This window comes from Rhinatrema bivittatum, chromosome 3 (assembly GCF_901001135.1).
Source record: "Rhinatrema bivittatum chromosome 3, aRhiBiv1.1, whole genome shotgun sequence".
In the NCBI taxonomy this organism is placed as follows: Eukaryota; Metazoa; Chordata; class Amphibia; order Gymnophiona; family Rhinatrematidae; genus Rhinatrema; species Rhinatrema bivittatum.
In genome coordinates this window covers 96,080,327-96,097,972 of record NC_042617.1, presented here as the reverse complement: position 1 = coordinate 96,097,972, position 17,646 = coordinate 96,080,327, and the positions used below count along the sequence as shown (strand labels likewise).

At 41.7% G+C, this 17,646-nt stretch overlaps 1 protein-coding gene across 2 annotated transcripts in view; it reads right to left on the bottom strand.

The window, feature by feature from the left end:
* PLCB1 (phospholipase C beta 1) overlaps nucleotides 1-14,601 on the bottom strand; it is a 1,417,494-nt gene extending 1,402,893 nt beyond the window's left edge. For both annotated transcript variants that reach the window (XM_029593506.1, XM_029593507.1), the window contains exons 1-2: nucleotides 14,126-14,601; nucleotides 3,809-3,886 (exon numbers count right to left, since the gene is read on the bottom strand). In XM_029593506.1, coding sequence (XP_029449366.1) covers nucleotides 3,809-3,886; nucleotides 14,126-14,224 — 177 coding nt within the window. In that variant the 5' untranslated portion in view covers nucleotides 14,225-14,601. The remainder of the gene's footprint in view (nucleotides 1-3,808; nucleotides 3,887-14,125) is intronic.
* Nucleotides 14,602-17,646: the final 3,045 nt, after the last annotated feature.

Below are 17,646 nucleotides of genomic sequence, written 5' to 3'. Positions count from 1 at the left end.
AAGAATTTGTAGAAAAATGTATTAACTCACAGATTGTAAATATGAAACTACCTTGGTCAGATCATAATCTGATTTTTTTTCAATTATCTCTTCCTAGTCAAGCATTCAATGTTTAATATAACTCATAAGAAATTACTTGGCCAACCTATTGACTGTGATCTACTTAGAGTTAAATGGATTGAAAAAGATGTTAAGCTTTCTACTAATACCATTAATGAAACAGTGAAATCCTTAACGCTTGAGTTAACTGAGATTGTCCAAGAAATTGCACCTTTAAAATCTACAAAGTCTTCGTGGTATTAGGTAGGGTTCCATGGTATGACAATACAGCTTGAGAAAAAAAAAGTGGATCATGTGAAACTGAATGGAAATGAAGAAGATTAAAAACTAACAAAGAGCAAAAAGCATTTTTAGCAGCACAGAGAATATATAGGGAGACTTTTAATTCATGGAAATGGATGGGGGTGGAGAGAAGAAGGGGAAGTATGCTGGAATAATCTCCGGAGGGGGGACAGGTGATGGTGGGTGGAAGAAAGAGAGAGAAACTGTGGGGGTGGGGTGGAAGAGAGAAAGCTGATATTCCATTCCTCCCACCACCACCATCGGCTAATCAGCAGCAATCTCAGGGTGATCACAGCTCAAAAGTTCCCAGGTATGATTGTGTTTCCTTGCCTGAGGTATAGCAGTCATTAGGTTAAGAAAATCATACTGCTCAATAGATCTGTGTTCACTGGGTGTTTTGTATTGTTGTAAGGATATATTTTTACCAATTTTACAAGCTGTGGTTAATCAGTGCTTAGAAACCAGTGTTTTCCCAGATTCCTTGAAAAAAGCTAATTTTAGACCTGTTTTGAAACAGCAATCTCTTCTTGCAGACCAATGCTCTAGCTACAGGCCAACCTCAAACATTTCTTCCCTGGCTAAGGTGATTGAAGATTCTGTATATAAGCAATTGGTTGTTTTCTTAAATGCTTTTTTTACATTAAGTTCCCATCAATGTGGTTTCAGAGTTGGCCATAATAATGGAGACATGTTATGTGCAAGGTGACCAGGGGGGACAGTAAAAAGCACATAAACTGAACTGCTTAGAAATGAGTAGCATTCACTCGTATGTGGAGGAAACCGAAAATGCATGTTTAGTAGCAGCTAGAGAATTAGAGATTAGAGCAATGGGCTGGAATTCAGTGTTGCCAGGGTTTTTAAAAAAATCCTATGTCTCCCACTGACACTCCATGTGACTTTGGTTTAGTGAATCCTATGCTAGCTTTAGTAATGCATGCTGCAGCAGCCAGAAAATAATGCGTGTTCCTTCCCACAATTTTTAAAGGGGGTTCTAGTTCTGAGTGACTGCCTAAAGGGAGACTAACCCCCAAACAATTCCCCCAAGACCAAATCCCAAAGCTAATTCCAACCTCACCACCATGGTATACAACCCACCTACTGACTGTAAATCTCATCTCTTACAGTAAATCCCATCCAATCAACCAAAATTTCCTGGCCCTCAGCCCATGTTGTTCCTCCTCTTTCTCACTGTAGCACCCCAGGTCCTAATAGGGCAGGAGCCATAATACAAAATAGTGCTTACTGACCCATGACTCCCCCTTTGTCCTACACATGAGTAGCAAAGGGGAGCCTTAAATCAGCTGGTGCCATTTTGGATGATGGTACTGGTAGGGCAAGAGCAGTTGGTATTTTGCTTCTACCCAGAACTCCCTGCAGATGCCCTAGTGCAACAGCAGCGGCCCAAAAGGAGGAACAAAGGTGGCCTGGAGGCACCAAGAGGAGGCTATTTAAAAAACAGAATCAAGTAGGGTTGGGGTTTCCACGCCAAACATTTAGAGCAGGATTTCACTCTCGAGCCTATGATACTGGCATCCTCTACGATGAAGAAGCACTGGGGGAGCTCTCCAGGGAGGATGCAGTGGTGGTGGTGGTGGGGAGCAAGATTCAGTCAAGAGAGCTTAGAGAACCTTCAGTCAGGTCCAGTGGTCCTTTACTGAACAAGAGGAGGACAGCTAGGAGCATCAACAGGTGCATTAGCCTGCCGATGCTCTCATGAGCTACTCAAGTACCTAACTAGTCAACTAACACCGTTTAATGCAGATCATGACATTTATCACAATCTGGGTTAAGCATTTCATAGTTTAATGAGCACCTTTACATGCATGTGTATGCAAAGGAGATCATTAATGTGGTGCACCTTGCTCCTGATTAGTTTGTGAAAGACAGAGAGCTAGGTAGTTTTTAGTTGCGCGTGATAATTCATTTTTAGTGTGCCATATAAATAACATTCAGTATTTAAAACATGTTTACTGTATTATCACAGTTTAGAAAATAGGCTTCGAGGGGCTTTATTTACTAAACTTTTTCGCACAGGCACATGATGGGGAATGAGCCTTAGTAAAGCAGATACTAACATTTCTAACTAGCTTTTATGATTTATACTTCCTTTATCAGGCCGGTGCAAAATGAGCTACAGATGAAGGTCTCTGAATATAGAAGAAGAAACGGGCTGGATTACACCATCAGGATTTGTTTTGCAAACTGGAAAAAAAGTTGTACTATAAAAGGATTGTGGGAGGAAGGAGGCACAATTGTATAGCAGTACATCTCTTCCTTCAACTCAAGGAAGAGAAAAAAATCTTCAGAAAACAATTGTTATTAAAATCATGTTGAGTTTGTGAAAAATCTATAAAAATGTTTTGGGTTTTTTTGTGGCTAATGTACTAAAAATTGAATTTAATAGACATCTTTTATATAACCTTTACTCGGTGTTTCGGTCAGGTACAGTAACCTGCAGAAAGCTTTTGGCACAAGCGTATGCAGGTGAACCAGGGAATCTCAGTAACTTTATGGCACTTGATACCTTAGCCTTGCAGTTGAATTTCTAGTTTCTATATTTTAAAATCAGTAGCCACAGCTACAGAAATAGTAAGAGGGACATTGTCACCCATATATAATAAATATTCCCAAGTCCACATCTCATATCAGTGAAAACAGAAACATAAGAGGAAGAGAAAGACTTTACCTGTCAGTTAGGGATTACCAGACAGGTACACCTTTTGCCTTTGATAAAAATCAAATGTGCAGTTCCTTATTTCGTAAAGTACAGTGAACCAGCAATGGCGCTGCTGACACTGCCTGTGGACCCAACTGAAGTAGGTTTGATGAGTGTGGGAGGTGAGCTTTGCTATATGAGGCTTTGGTTAACTTTGGATTGAACTTTGGTTCGAGGAAGGCAGTATCTAATGTATAGTACAACATAACATTAAAGTCACTCAGTTCAGACAGGACGACAATGAAGTAAATGTGAGCACATCTGGCTGCGTAGTTTGTGTGTGAGATGCATTATTATGAATCATAAGAAATGCAATGAACTTTGCAAACCAGTAACACTGAACACCTGATCATATCTCTGAGTGCCCATTCATCAGTGTCACGGTAAACGTCTCCATGGGTATGGCAGTTAAATATGAGAAAATAATATTCCATGCATAAAACTCAAATTCCTTAGAAGACAAGATACAATGGAAAGCTGCCAGATGTGCAGTGAATGGACAATTTCTGGCAGCTGCTTTATGATTTACCCTTCATCCCTCCCACCACCAAAAAAAACCAAAACAGAAACTACTACATGTTTTGAATTTCCCTTAATAGAGGCCTTAGTGACTGACACAGTGTCAGATTAAAATAATATCAAATCATAGACTCCATGTATTCAGCCTAATGTGTACACAACCTGCCCCGCCAAGAACTGGCAAAAGCTAGTTAACAATCTTTTTCAAAAAAGGTATTTCTTTTTTTTTACCTTATTCTGATCTGTCCAGTACAAGAAAAATCCCTGCGGGTCCATTCTGAGAAAAATGGGAGACACAACAGTGGAATCCTAGAAAAGAAAACCTCAACATTAATATTAAACTCATACAACATACAGTATAATACAGCCTTAAGTAATTTCATTGTCTGGATTCTATGGCCATCAAACTCCTTGACTTGACTTATCCATAACCCTTTCCCTCTCAAAGTCCTAAAGTTAGCAATAAAAGAAACAAGTTACCAAAACAGATCTATCCATCTAAAATTATCTAACTGTGCTAATAGAGCTGTATTTCTTTTAATCCAGTTGCGTTCTATGCAGAAAAAAAATATCATTTAAAGCCTGCAGGACACAGACCCTGTGTTAGGGGTTGAATTAGCACAGGTTTCTCTATGTTAAGTCAATTTTTTTTAATGATACACAGATTTCAGGGTTAACTGATGCTGTTCACATTAATTTAAAATATGTCCTGGGGTAGACAGGCAGCAGTCACAGGCCTGAGTATTCACAAGTTTTCCACATACCAAATGTTGGTACATGAATGTATCAAACATATAAAGAAAAAACAAACAAACAAACCAGCTTTTGCATTATAGTGTACTCTTTTCTTTGCGCTATTAACATGGGCAGATCCAGAAAGAAAGATACATGTTTCCTGTCTAAACAGTTACAGCCTGAGCAAATACTTTGGAGCTCAGTGGTTTCCAAGGCAACTGTAAATAAGGTCATATCTCACATATCATTAGAAAGTACAATTCTAATTGATTCAAATTAAAATCGAATGTACCCAAGGCAATCATGCATATACAGAGTAACAAGTGAAGAATAAACTATTATTAAATTGAATAAGAGTGCCACACTTCATAGTCATTTTTATTCTTTTGCAGAACAAAAAATGGTGCAGGCATTTCCATTAGCAAAATGTATCATAGCAGACAATGATTACATTTCTAGAAAGCTCCGATGATGTTTGCTGTAACAAATTTTCTGAAAATCATTCCATCTGTCAAACACTGCAGCTCCCAGTCCACCGAGAAAACATGGTCATAAAGCCAATGCCATTCTTGCAGATATATGGTATAGAATTCTTTTCCCAGTAAAATGAAAGCAGATCTCAAAGTTAAGGTTCCCCACCATGTCCTGTAACATGATAATTTCCCCAAAAATATAATCTGGTGCAATCTATTAAATCTGATCTGCATTTTTGCAGCATTTCCAGCTTTGTTGTTTTATTTTTTTTTGTCAAAGCAGCTGTCATTTCAAGGACTGAAACTTTTATTGCACCAGTTAAGAGCATTGAAACCTGCAGCTCAGTTTTCGTATTCATAGGATGGGCAACAAAATCTATTATTTCACAGTAAGTCTGTAACTGAACAACAATATTCAAAATTAACTCCCCCCCCCCCCCCCCACACTCCCTCACTGATAGCATCTAGCAAACTTAACTCAAAATCTTCTGTGCCATGAAACTACACACACAGTGTTACACTGTGACGTAGCAATTATTTCCCTAAAATTTTTACAGCAATAAAAGCATTAAAAAAAAAAAAATAGAACCAAGCTGCAACAGTCTGTGTATGATGATACAGAATATTTCAATCTGGCCAACCCAGCATGCCTAACAGGCCTTCATCTTCCAACAGATTATGCAAGCATTGCTTGGAACAGAACTCTGCTTCCGTTCTTGCATTACTTGATATATGCACCTGTTGCCATGGTAGAGGAAAGTACTACAAGAAAATATTGCCCAGCTAACTGAATTCCTTGCCCCGCTACACTGCAGCAACTTGATATTTGGTTACTTTGCAACTCAAAGTGCAATTATTGTCTATTTCATTTCATTTTAATTAATGGGCATTTGACAAAACGTATTGTTAATAAAAAGAAAGTAATTTTGCGATCTTATAATGATACAGTACCAACTAAGTCACTCTGAGCAATGAAATATCCTAGAGCAGTTGGCTGTAAAGATAAAGTCCAATCTTTAGCTGGGTCCAACAGTCTGTTACTTGAAGCAAAGTTATCCAAAAAAAAAAAAAAAAAAGAGATAAGTATCCGGAAATAACTGTAACTGAGATTTTTATCACTCTTAATGTGCGCCTGCCTACTCTTTCTTGAGAAGAGCGTTGGAAATCCAGGATGTCAAAAATAATAATCTTGTGCGATTGTATCTGTGTTGCTTCATTCCTAATCGGTGAGGGCTAAGAAATACATTGTATTCAAATGCAGAGAAACTGTTTTTGGCAGCACATAGCTCATCAGCACATTTCTTGACCCTTCTTTTACAACTGTTTTTTTGTAAACGGTTTCCTTTAATTCACATGGCAAGAAAAGATGCAATGCATGACACCTCATAACATCTGCTTTACAGGAAGACTGGCTGGCTGGACAAGATGGGGAAAAGGGTGGAGAATAAGAATGCGAACTGCGCATAAGATTAATTAATTCTGTTGGTTAATCATCATGAAGCAACTAACAGCCAAAAAGCTGAGACTGTCATGCCATTTTAAAATATGTTTTCTAAATTGTGGACAGTGGGATGCCAGTTACAATCATTAGACACCAAGCCGACTCTAGAGAAAACGTGGCCAGGAAAGCTAAGTTCCAAAGCAAAAGAAGGCTGATAGAAATGAGGTCCTAATCATGCTTCAATGGTTTCCTTAATTAGATCTGCTTCACAGGGCAGAAATGCAGCAGACATACAGATGGAGCCCCCTGATGACTTCCAGTATGGCGGAAAACAAGTCTGCACACTCTCCATCACACTGGCTTAATATGTGGCTCACACCACTGAATGTACAGGCACAGAGGTGCTGGTATCACACAACTCCAATGTAATGATGGAGAAGTATTATACCCCACCCAACGTATACCTTAAAAGAAACATAAAGCTCCACTAGAAAGAACAAGGTGATGGTTGGGTTTAATCCTGAAGGTTCAACTGTATTTCACAGACCTATGACGAGGTCTGACCATGAAGAGATTTGCATGTCAAATACATTTTATGTATGTAACTGAAAGACGATCTTAGAAAGATAATCTGTTAACTGGGCACAGAAGAGCAAACAAAGGCACACAATATGTCTTTGTTAACAAGAAAAAAATATCTGAAACCACAAACAAATAATATCTAGAGAGAAGTGGATCCTACACTAGTTACAATACCTGTATTGACAGCTTGCAGTAAATAGCATTTTCTCTTTATTGACAACAATAAAACTATGATAAAAACCAAACATATATTATTGTCACAGTTTATAACAAAAATGACAAGACTGATTTATTGTAAATATAGTTATTAGTATAATTATCAAATCAGTGTCAACAGTATACCTTTCCTCCCTCTTCTGACAATATCATGGGGCCACCATTGGTCCAAAACTCTCATATCTAACTTCATTAATGTCCAGAAATCTGCCATCTCATCACTTATTTAAGATTGCTTATGCCTGGCACTTCTTGGTCTGCATTTCTTCTGAGAGTCCAGTTCCTGCATTTATGATTTTGGGAAGCAAGACTCAAGACTCATTTTCTTCATTGCCTACATGTTCAAATCTTATCCTGATCTAGGTTATTGTACTGAACCTTAAATGAAGTGCTCTGAGATACATTTTCACATTTCATATTTATTTGAATTTTCATTTAAGAATAGCAAGAGAAATCTTGTTTGGAAAACAGCATCAGAATGTATACACCAATAGAGGCAAATATTAAACACAAGGTACTGATGCAACAAACAGCCCACCAAAAATAAATAAGTAAATAAATAATAAGCAAGGGTACCCTAACAGAGAGGAAATTTAGCCCAATGATGGAAGCTATCTCTAAGATATATACAGGCACGCCACATCACTCGTCCTCCTCACTCCAACCACCCCACCCCCTCCTCCCACATCCCAATAAATACTGCGACATGTTTGAATCCAAAGTTTATTTATACCAACATAGCCTAACGAATTATCTATTCTTGACAGAACCAAAAACAGTGGTATATATAGAACACAGCTTTAAAGTATTACCTAACCAAAAGCACCACTACCTGTGCTAATGCAGCACTCACAGCTGAGGAGACTCTTCTTTTTCATCAGTATTTATTTATTTATTTATGTGCTTATTTCCATCTCTTTGCCCCTCATCGAGATGTACCGTGCAAGATGTTCAGGAATGGGACAGCTCTGCCACACTCTCCTGACCGTTTATTATCTTATCACAGCCCCAGGCTAGGCAGATCCCGGCTTGAGTTATTTATTCTTGTTTATATTGTATTTACCTCCTTGGGGGGGGGGGGGCTGTTTGAAATGGACTAACACTAATACCCACCACCAGCCCAGGTGCCCCCTTTGTGATAGCACCTGAGTGTCCCCATTTTATCGTCTTTCTTTATGGATGGCGAGCTGCTGCCTCAGGAGGGAACAATAACCCCTTACTAGGGCCTGATCCCCACCCCTATCTAGAATTTTGCGTAAAATGTCAACTGCCATCTGAAAATCTAAGTTGGAAATATCCAAAACTGCTTCTTAGATGGATCCCATCCCTTCTAAATAAACTTTGACATTGGGTTGTTATTTCTGCATGCTGTATCTGATACCAAATCATTACCCACCAAATGTATGATGATAGCATCAGGCTCAGGGTGTGTCCTGGCCATCTGCAAATGTCTAGGAATCATTTTATTCCTCTCCTCTCCATCCCATCCATTTACAATTGCCCTTTCTTGGGATATGTCCAGGCCATAGCCACTTGAACCCATTAACACTCTTTTCTTTGCCCAAAGTAAAAAACATGACCTACCATCCAACAATTTTTTTCCTTTTGTTGGCCAATGTCACAAGCTGTCCTTTTCTCTGCCACAATAAGATAGCTCAAGAGAAAAGCACATTCATTGCCAGTCCCGCTCATCCCTCGCAGAGCTTCTGAATCTGTCTTATTACCAGCAACAAATGCTCCATACCCAATTCTTTGGCCAGTGATGCGGGCCTAAGCCTAAAAGAGCGTATCCTATAACCTTTGGGGTCCTTGCTCACTATCTCCAGGCAGCTTGATATTATTCTCTGGAACTGGAACTGCGAAAGTGCCCACCCTTGTGTTTAAAGAATGGACCCTCCCCCAGTGGTCTGTTTGTACTCCTCTACCTGTCATAGATTTACTTTGGATCCTCCTTTCTTTCAGTTTTTTTGGATCACCACAACTACATCTCTAACTAGTCTTCTCCAAATGTGCATCTCCTGCCAGCACCAGACCATGGGTTTTAATCTTAGTTTTAGGCACAACCTCACTAACTCTAAATGTCTCAAAGGACATGCAGGCCGATTCAGTACGGTGTTAGCCCCCGTCTAGATGCGCGTTTTCCACCCGCTAATATTACCCCTTATACAGTAAGGGGTAATAGCGCGTGTCCAACCCCCAGAAAACTAATAGCGCCCGCAACATGCAAATGCATGTTGATGAGCCTATTAGTTAGTCCCGCGCAATACAGAAAGTAAAATGTGCAGCCAAGCTGCACATTTTACTTTCAGAAATTAACGCCTGCCCGAAGGCAGGAGTTCATTTCGGCCGGCACCGGGAAAGTGTAAAGAAAAGCAGAAAAAAAATGCTTTTCTGTACACCCTCCGATTTAATATCATAGGGATATTAAGTCGGAGGCCCCAAAAATTAAAAAAAAAAAAAAAAATTCTTAAAAAAAAAATTACAAATCTGCCCGCGGGTTGGAAGACGGACACTCAATTTTGCCGGCATCCGTTTTCTGAACCCGTGGCTGTCAGCGGGTTCGACAACTGATGCCAGTAAAATTAAGCGTCAGCTGTCAAACCCGCTGACAGCCATCGCTTCTGTCAATAAGGAGGGCTAGGGATGCACTAGTGTCCCTACGCCTCCTTATTACCGCAGGCCCTCATTTAAATACAGAATCGCGCGCCCAGGAGAGTGGCCTGGGCGCGCGTCAGGAGAGCGGACGCTCGCCTGGGAGTGCCGGCTCTCCCGCAAATTTTACTGAATCGGCCCGATGGTTATGAATATTGCCCCACACAGCTCAGCCTCATAGCTATTTCATGCTACCCCAAGCAGAGCCTCCATTCTTTCCTCCGGGATGCTTGTTTGTTATTGGCCTTTCCCAGTCCTTGGCCATCGCTGAGCATTTCTTCCACTCTTCCATTATTTTCTTTGTCATGAATGCCACAGTGGTTGCCTTCAGGAGGCATTATTTTTTTCTGTATTGTGCCCTGAATAGCAATACTTTGCCCCCCCCCCCCCACCATTCCTGATCTTTTTTGTCTCCTTTGAAAAACAATTAAGACTTGTTTTTTAAACCAGCCTTAGTTACGTTATCTGATGCTTTGAATATGGATTCCCCAAGCTTTTGTTCTTTATTTTTATGTATTATTGTTCTTTATTTTTATGTTGCTGCTACTGAAGTCATTTGTAGCTTGCATTTTCATAAAACATTTGCCTGCAATGTATGGATTTTTTTTAATTGTCCTTATGTTATCTAGATGTTATGTATCTTATGGTATTTTAATTATGTCTTTTATTGTAAAGTACTTTGATTCCCAATTATTGAAACTTCCATCAGTTTTCTGGGAGCGGCAACATAACTCAGGGGCTAAAACCATGATGAGAATAAATTGATCTTGGATGGTTTACGCAACCCTATGTGTAGCCAAATTATTAAAATGTTTTCCTAGAAACCCCCCCCCCCCCCCCCCATTAGCCCTTCCATAAACTTTCCGTTTATTCAGTGTTACTATGCCAAGCCCCATTACCGTGCGGGGATCCTCACTGCTCCCCCCTCTGCCTCAGATGTCAGTAACCTGCAATAAGACAACTGGAAATGTGCCAGCACCTGACATTTTGCTGTAAAGTGCAATTATTCTAAAACATGTCAATCCCATTTCTTGTAGCAGCTGTGGCGGCATGCCTGAATGTGGGGAAGGGAATTTATATACCTTTCCTAATCTCACACTTAGGATGCAGCTTACTCTTGTGTACTACAGCAGTAAAAAGGCTCTCGGCTCGAGCTCAGCTCCACTTGTGATTACCTGCAACAGACTTTGAGAAGTACTGCTTTATTCCCCATCCCGCACTGCAGCCAGCTTGCAGCCCCAACTCTGAAAATGACCGATTATACCCTTGTAGGTTATTTTATGATAACCAAGAAGGAATCCATGCATTAAGTACGTATGTATGCATTAGTGTATGATGCTCCCACCTCCCCTTTTATACCTACAATTTTATATTTATTTAGTAGCAGTAGATAAGCTGAAATGTATTGTAGAAAGTGTACTCTTGTCCATTAGCAGCAGTTCTTCTAACAATCTTGAGAGGCCTCCTTACCTGTGGAGAAAAGGCTCCAAATATTAAAATTCTCCCAGCAGAGGAAATGGGGGGAGGGGTTCCCCTACTGCAAATCCACCTGAATTCCAGATTTGGATAAGCTTTGCCCGGATATCGGCAGCACTTCATTGTTTGCCTACATTAGATTGAAGCAGAATTTAACTGTGTCCTCAAAATAGCTAATCAGAATGGACACTTCTCCCCCCAAAGCTGTACAATTATCAAATGTTGCTCTACATTAAACTCCAGGAGCTGACTGGCTTTTCTTATTTCATTTGTTCCCAGTCTTTTATCCTCCTCTCTTTCTGTGTTTCTGAAACCATTAGCATATCTTCAATGGATTGTTTGCTGGAGTATGGGCCTCTTGGCTCCAGGTTAATTACCTCATAAGAAGTTGTTAATTGCTTTTTGCTTGACCCTTATGTTCATCAGTGCTCTGCAGACATCACAGCCTGAGCCCCACCCTTTAAAATAAAATATATATAAAAAAATACATGGCATCCTCTGTCCTGCTTAAATTATTTTAAACTTCACTTATACCTTTTAGCCTCCAATTGGGTTCTGACTCTTACATCCATACAGCATGCCCAATGCAATTTCCAAGACGGTTTCACAGACGTTATTAAAGATGTGAATATACTGCCCCACTGCATTACTCTGGTACCAGTACTCTATGATTAAAAAGCCATTTCCAGTCCCCTGGGTTAGCTCCTGATGCATACCGTGAATCTCCCCAACATTAACATTCCTGCAAATCTCAAAACTGAGAATTGCTTATTTTAAACCTTTTGATTTCACAAGTTCTGTCTCTCTGCCTAATCAGCTTTTTGAAAGGAGACAGTAACTAGCTGTGATGGTAAATGATACCATCCTTGAACAAATCTGTTATGTCACCGAAAGACTCTTGTTCTTAAAAATTAAATCAATCTCCTGCAGAACATTTTGGAACTATACATGCTTTCTTACATTACCCTTTACATTATAATTTAACATCAAAGCAACCTGCCCCACAAGTTTAGCAAAATATAATTGAACTATTATTTCTTGTAGTGTATGCTCTTGCCATTTGTGACCTCTCGAAGGCTATAACTTGCAAGCAAGCTTAGCTAAATGTTAATTAAATATATCTGATCCTAGCTATATTAATTCTGCATGCAGCATATAATGTTAGCTAGTTCCATATCTGTCTTTACACATATACATTTACCTACAGCCTGACTCCTGCCCCCTCCCCTAATTCAAACCCCATGGGCTCGGTGCCATCAGATTCCTCCAGCAAACCCTGAACTGATGAATTTGCAACTGGTCAGATCCTGGTTTCGAAAGGTGCAGTTTGTTATCACTGGGGAGCCCATCCATTTGCCTGCCTTTGTAGATTTAAAACAGCTTCTTGTACAATGCACTCACTATTATCAGATTCACAGTAAATGAAATGTAATTAGTTAAAAGACATTTAAAAAAAAACCAGCCAAGTCTATTATCTTTATGTACTGTATTAAAGTACAGTGCTTGTTATCAAGAAAATACAAAGATAAGAGGGGACCCATTTTAACCCTTGCTAGTCTTTCATTAAGTTGGATGGTCTTCACTTTAATACTAGAAGTGGGATCTTTCTAAAGGATTTCTTTCCCATAGCATTGCTCTCATTCTAACCAAAACTCTTAGACATAGCTGCCCAACAAAAAAAAAAAAATAGGACAGAAGCATCTCTTGTTTTACAGTTTATAATAGACTTTAATAAAGTGGCTTAATTTAGACTTCATAGATCTAATGAGCACCTCCTAATAATCAACCAATCCTAAAGGTGCCGAGCAGTGAGAGGAGCAGGGACAGTAACCTGTTGCCTGCAGATCTCAAAACAATGTGCAATGGCCAGAACAAAAACCAGAAAGAAAAAATCCTGATGATTTACTCAACTTCTTAGCGAAAGATATTAATAGGCATACGGCCTGATACATTACAGGTTTGTGACTGTGCTTTCCCTATTGAAAATAACAGGGATGGGAAGAGGGGGGGACGACAAAGGGTCATTGACAAATTTGGCCTAAGTTTTGTCCCAGAGCAAAAACTGGCGCAAATCTTTAATAACTCTAACCCCAAATTCATCCTTTGGGGACTTTGGAGCGCAACCGCTGAATATCAAGGGGCTCAAATATCAGGGGTCAGCACTGGGTCATAACTATGATGGACAGCACAGTCTGCTTGAATCTGTCCAAGATTCATCCTAGGGAAACAGTTCAGCTTGTTGTCAAGCGCAGGAAGCGTCCCTGTCCTTAGCAGAGAAAAGTTTGCACGAGAGCACACTAGTGTTCCCCTTCAGCCTGTCCAAACCTATGTAGTCAATCGATCACTGTGGCTGTCAATTCAGGCAAACAAACAAGAAAAGAAAAAAAAAAAAGAAAGCATGGTACTGCCTGCTTCCCGTCTCTCCCCCCCTCCAACCTGTAGCTTCCCGGTTGTGACAGTTCTCCCAGCTACTATCCGATCATCTTTTACAAGAGTGAGTGAGCCAATTCCTATCTCCAAAGATTGACGACTTACTATTTCACGAACCCCCCCCCCCCCCCCGCTCCCTTGAGTCATCTCCTCAAATAAAGGAAATCACATTTTAAACCAGGGCTCACAGAACGTTGCGTTGTTTTCTGAAAATGCAGTTTCCAATGTCAACCCAACATTTCTGCTCGGAAACCCTACGCAAAAGGTGCCCGCTTCTGAGTCAGTATTATTTATTGCCAGCCCGGTCCTTTGGAGCACTGCAAGGTGGTTAATAGCCTGGGCTTTGCAGCAACATTTTCCCATGCTTGACATTACACGGTGAAGGCAGGGATGTCTCATAGTTCATTCAGCAGCCACCATCTGCACTTCATGGCAACCGGACTGTTTCAGACCCATGCTGCGAATAACGGCAATCTTACCCCCCTTTCTGTCTCTCCCTTACAAAGAACAGGATGGTAAAGACATTTGCCAGCGGCTACTTACATCATCCCATTTAATGCACTTGGTGCCTTTCTTCAGGTTGTCAGAGACGCAGACAGGTTTGAGCTGCAGCGCATGAACTCCTGGCTGTGCCCCGGCCATTTACACACATTTATGCTTCACAAGCGGAGAGATCGCAGGAGATGGGAAATAACAAAACAAAACAAACCAAAAACCCAGGAAAATCCAAAGCGAAGCAGACAGCGTCTCCTGTCCGGTCTCTTCCAGGTGCTCTCCTGAAAACCCCGGGTGGGTGATGCTCCCAGGTTCTCCGCCCCGTTGCTGGCGATCGGCAGTGGAAAGCAGCGTGTGAAGTCAAACAGGGGGAGGGGGGGGAGAGGGAAAACAAACCAGGGAAGGGAGAACTGGGGCTGCACGCCCCGCACCAGTACAACCGCCGGCTGCCGCCGCCCTCCCCTGAGCGGGTCCGCCTGCCACAGCACCAGTCAGCAGCAACATGCAGGCTGCACACCGGCAGACGCGCGCGCGCGCACACACACACACACACACACACAGACACGCCGGCGCACCGGCCCCCTTCCCTCCCTCCTACACGGAGCACAGCTTTCTTCCCAGGGCAGAACGCCACCTAGCGCTCCCCAGCGGCACTACAGCTCCCCACAGCGGCTCAGAACCCCCACGCAGAGGGGAGACTCTGCCTCTCTCCAGCCCTGGTGGCTGGGTTTCATGGGATTTGTCACCTTCTTTCCCTCCAAATGCACCAGCATGAAATAAAACGACTGCCACTGTTCAAAAAAAGAAAATCTTGCTAGTGCACCCATATGTAGAAAACATTTGTTTTGTTTTGGGGTTTGGTTTTTGTTTTTTGTTTTTTGGTTTTTTTTTTTTTTTGGGGGGGGGTTGTTGTTTAATCAATGAGATTATGAAAACCACCTCTGTAAGTGCCCTATCACAGAGGAATAAACACTTTTTATGGGTTCATGTGAAGCAATAATGTGTATTGTGCTAAAATAAAGAGGTAAATTCACCATGTATTGATAGTGTAACGCCCCTCAAGTATTATGCTGCCAAGGGAGAGGGGCTGCACAAGAAGAACAACCCCACCTGCAACCGTGGGTATGAGGGTCAGAGTTGCGGGTTATATTAGCGCCTTTGGGAAGATAATCCGAATGCCCCAATCCTCTGTTTTGTGGGTCTCTGTAGTTCCCACCCCACCCCTGGGAACAGAGTATAGTATAGAAAATCACTACACTACTGTAAACATTCAATTCTTTTACTATTAACAGGTAAGAACAATGCCTACAGCGATGATACAGCAAAAGAAGGGAAAATAATTATTACTAGCACAAGACAATAAGCGTAACAGTTACAAAATGGTCCAATATTATTTGCTGTTAAATCTAGCAACCTGCAGAGTCAGCCATGCCAATGATCATCTTGAATTATCCATAGCAGTCTGTTGATTTGCCTGCTTAGACTGCACTCTGGAAAACTTTGTTTACCCAAAACTCTAAGGGTAATTCTCACACCAGTGTATCAGAATGTGTTTTACTGTTCCTCTCATAGTCCCCAGTCCAAGAAGTGTATACCCCCTTAAAGCATAATCAATGAAGACTGTATTAGTTGAAACGTAGTGGCACTCTCTGGGGAAGCTCCAGTCTTAGAGAGGCTCCAAGGAAGGGGAAACACGCTGGTCCCCCGCCCTGATGCAGGGAGTGAAAATTCAGAGCAGGTCTCTACTCAGTTAGTAGCTAACAGCATTGTTTATCTGGCAACTCACAGATGCAACAGTCTGATGTCAATATTGCAAGGCAGGGACCAAGAACGAAAGCACAACCAGATGTTCTGCTGCTGCTGCTGAACAATTTAGGGCTACTTAGCTGCAATGGGTCCTGCAGGGAAAGGGGACGTAAACTCCCGGCTCCTGTAGTTGAAGCTCCGGGACTCTCCTTCTGCTGTGCACTCTGTCTCCTGGTAGCTGTGGTCAAAGTGGGGAGGGGGGATCCTCTCCCAAGCACAGCTCTCTGATCTCTTTCTCCAACTGCTCTCCAACACTGATATCTCTCCTCTGTGTTCTCTAGTTCCCTTAACATTTTAGCTCAGCTTGGTAGCTCGGCTCATTACCCAAAAAATTGCTGCACTGATTCCTCGTGCCTTAGGCTTTGTTTATTTTTTCTCTTTTCTCTTTTCTGATTGGTCTGAAGTTCTCATCCTCTCTCCGGGTAATGAGCTGGCTCCCCATTGGCTCATGATAGTAACTGATCTTCCTGGGCCTCATGTAATCAGATAATGGCTGGTTTCTGCAACAGCACAAGTCTCATGCTGGATTTAAACTGAAACAGTTGTCACCAGTCCAGTTTTTCTTTTTCTGGTTTACCCTATACACCCTTGTGCCAGGTAAGGTCAGGAGGGCAGGGACCCAAATCAGGCAGTCCAGCCACAGTACTAAAAACAATATTTTCAAAGTTTTTGGGGGATTGCAATACAACAAACTATCGATGACGCTAGTTCTACACTAAGTTTGTAAATTAAAGTAATTGTTAAAAGAAAGACTTAACAGTTTTTTCTTTTACTATCAGCTATGTATATGTGCAAATACACACAATAAATCCACGTTCTTTGTTAACCAGCAGTTCATTGATCTGCTGCCTCATGAATCTGCTGTGTGTGTATGCAAAAACACACTCTCCATACGTATGTTCTCTGCTCCTGTAGTTCACCTGATCAGAGCGCCCATGGGAGTCCAGCGATCTCTTAAGTTCTGAGATGAGAGAGCCGTGCCCTGTTGCCCCTGCCAGGTTTTGATCATTATATTGTGTCCCTGCTGCAGTCTGTATCTCTCTCTAGTCACCCGCCATTCTGCTGCCTTGTGAATCTGTGGTGCATGTGCGTAAACACACCCAGGATACGTTCTCTGTTTCAGTAATCCACTTGATCTCTGGACCACTGAAGATCCCTCTGAGCTGCCACATACCCAGTTTTGCTCACTATGCTGTGTCCCCACTGTATCCTGCATCTCTCTCTGATTCCCCCCGCTGTGAATCTGCTGTACCATGAATCTATGGTGTGTGTGTGCACAAACCCACACAACATTCTCACATTCTCAGTTCCTGCAGTTCAGTAATCCGCTTGATCTCTGGGCGAACAGGGGCCCTCTGCACTGCCTTATTTATAACCACGCTGCTCCTCGTCTCTCTGTATCTCTCTAAGGTCCCTCACCGCTCCTCATCTGCCTGAATCTTTATCTGGTCCCTCGTCGCTCTGCGTCTGAATCTTTCTCGTGCCTCTGCTGCTCCTCATCTGCCTGCATCTCTATCTGGCTCCTCACTGCTCTGTGTCTGGCTGGATCTCTCTCTCAGGTCCCCCACCATTCCTCCTCTGTTTGCATCTCTATCTGGTCCCATGCCATTCTGATCTTTCTCTCCCTTCTCACTGTCCTGTCTATCTGCTTCTTCTTTATTCCCATCACAGCCTCTGCCATTCTACAAGCTCTAATGACATGTAGTGAAAATGTAACTTCAAGTGGCAACTGAAAAAACCCTTTGTCCGGTCTATATCATGCT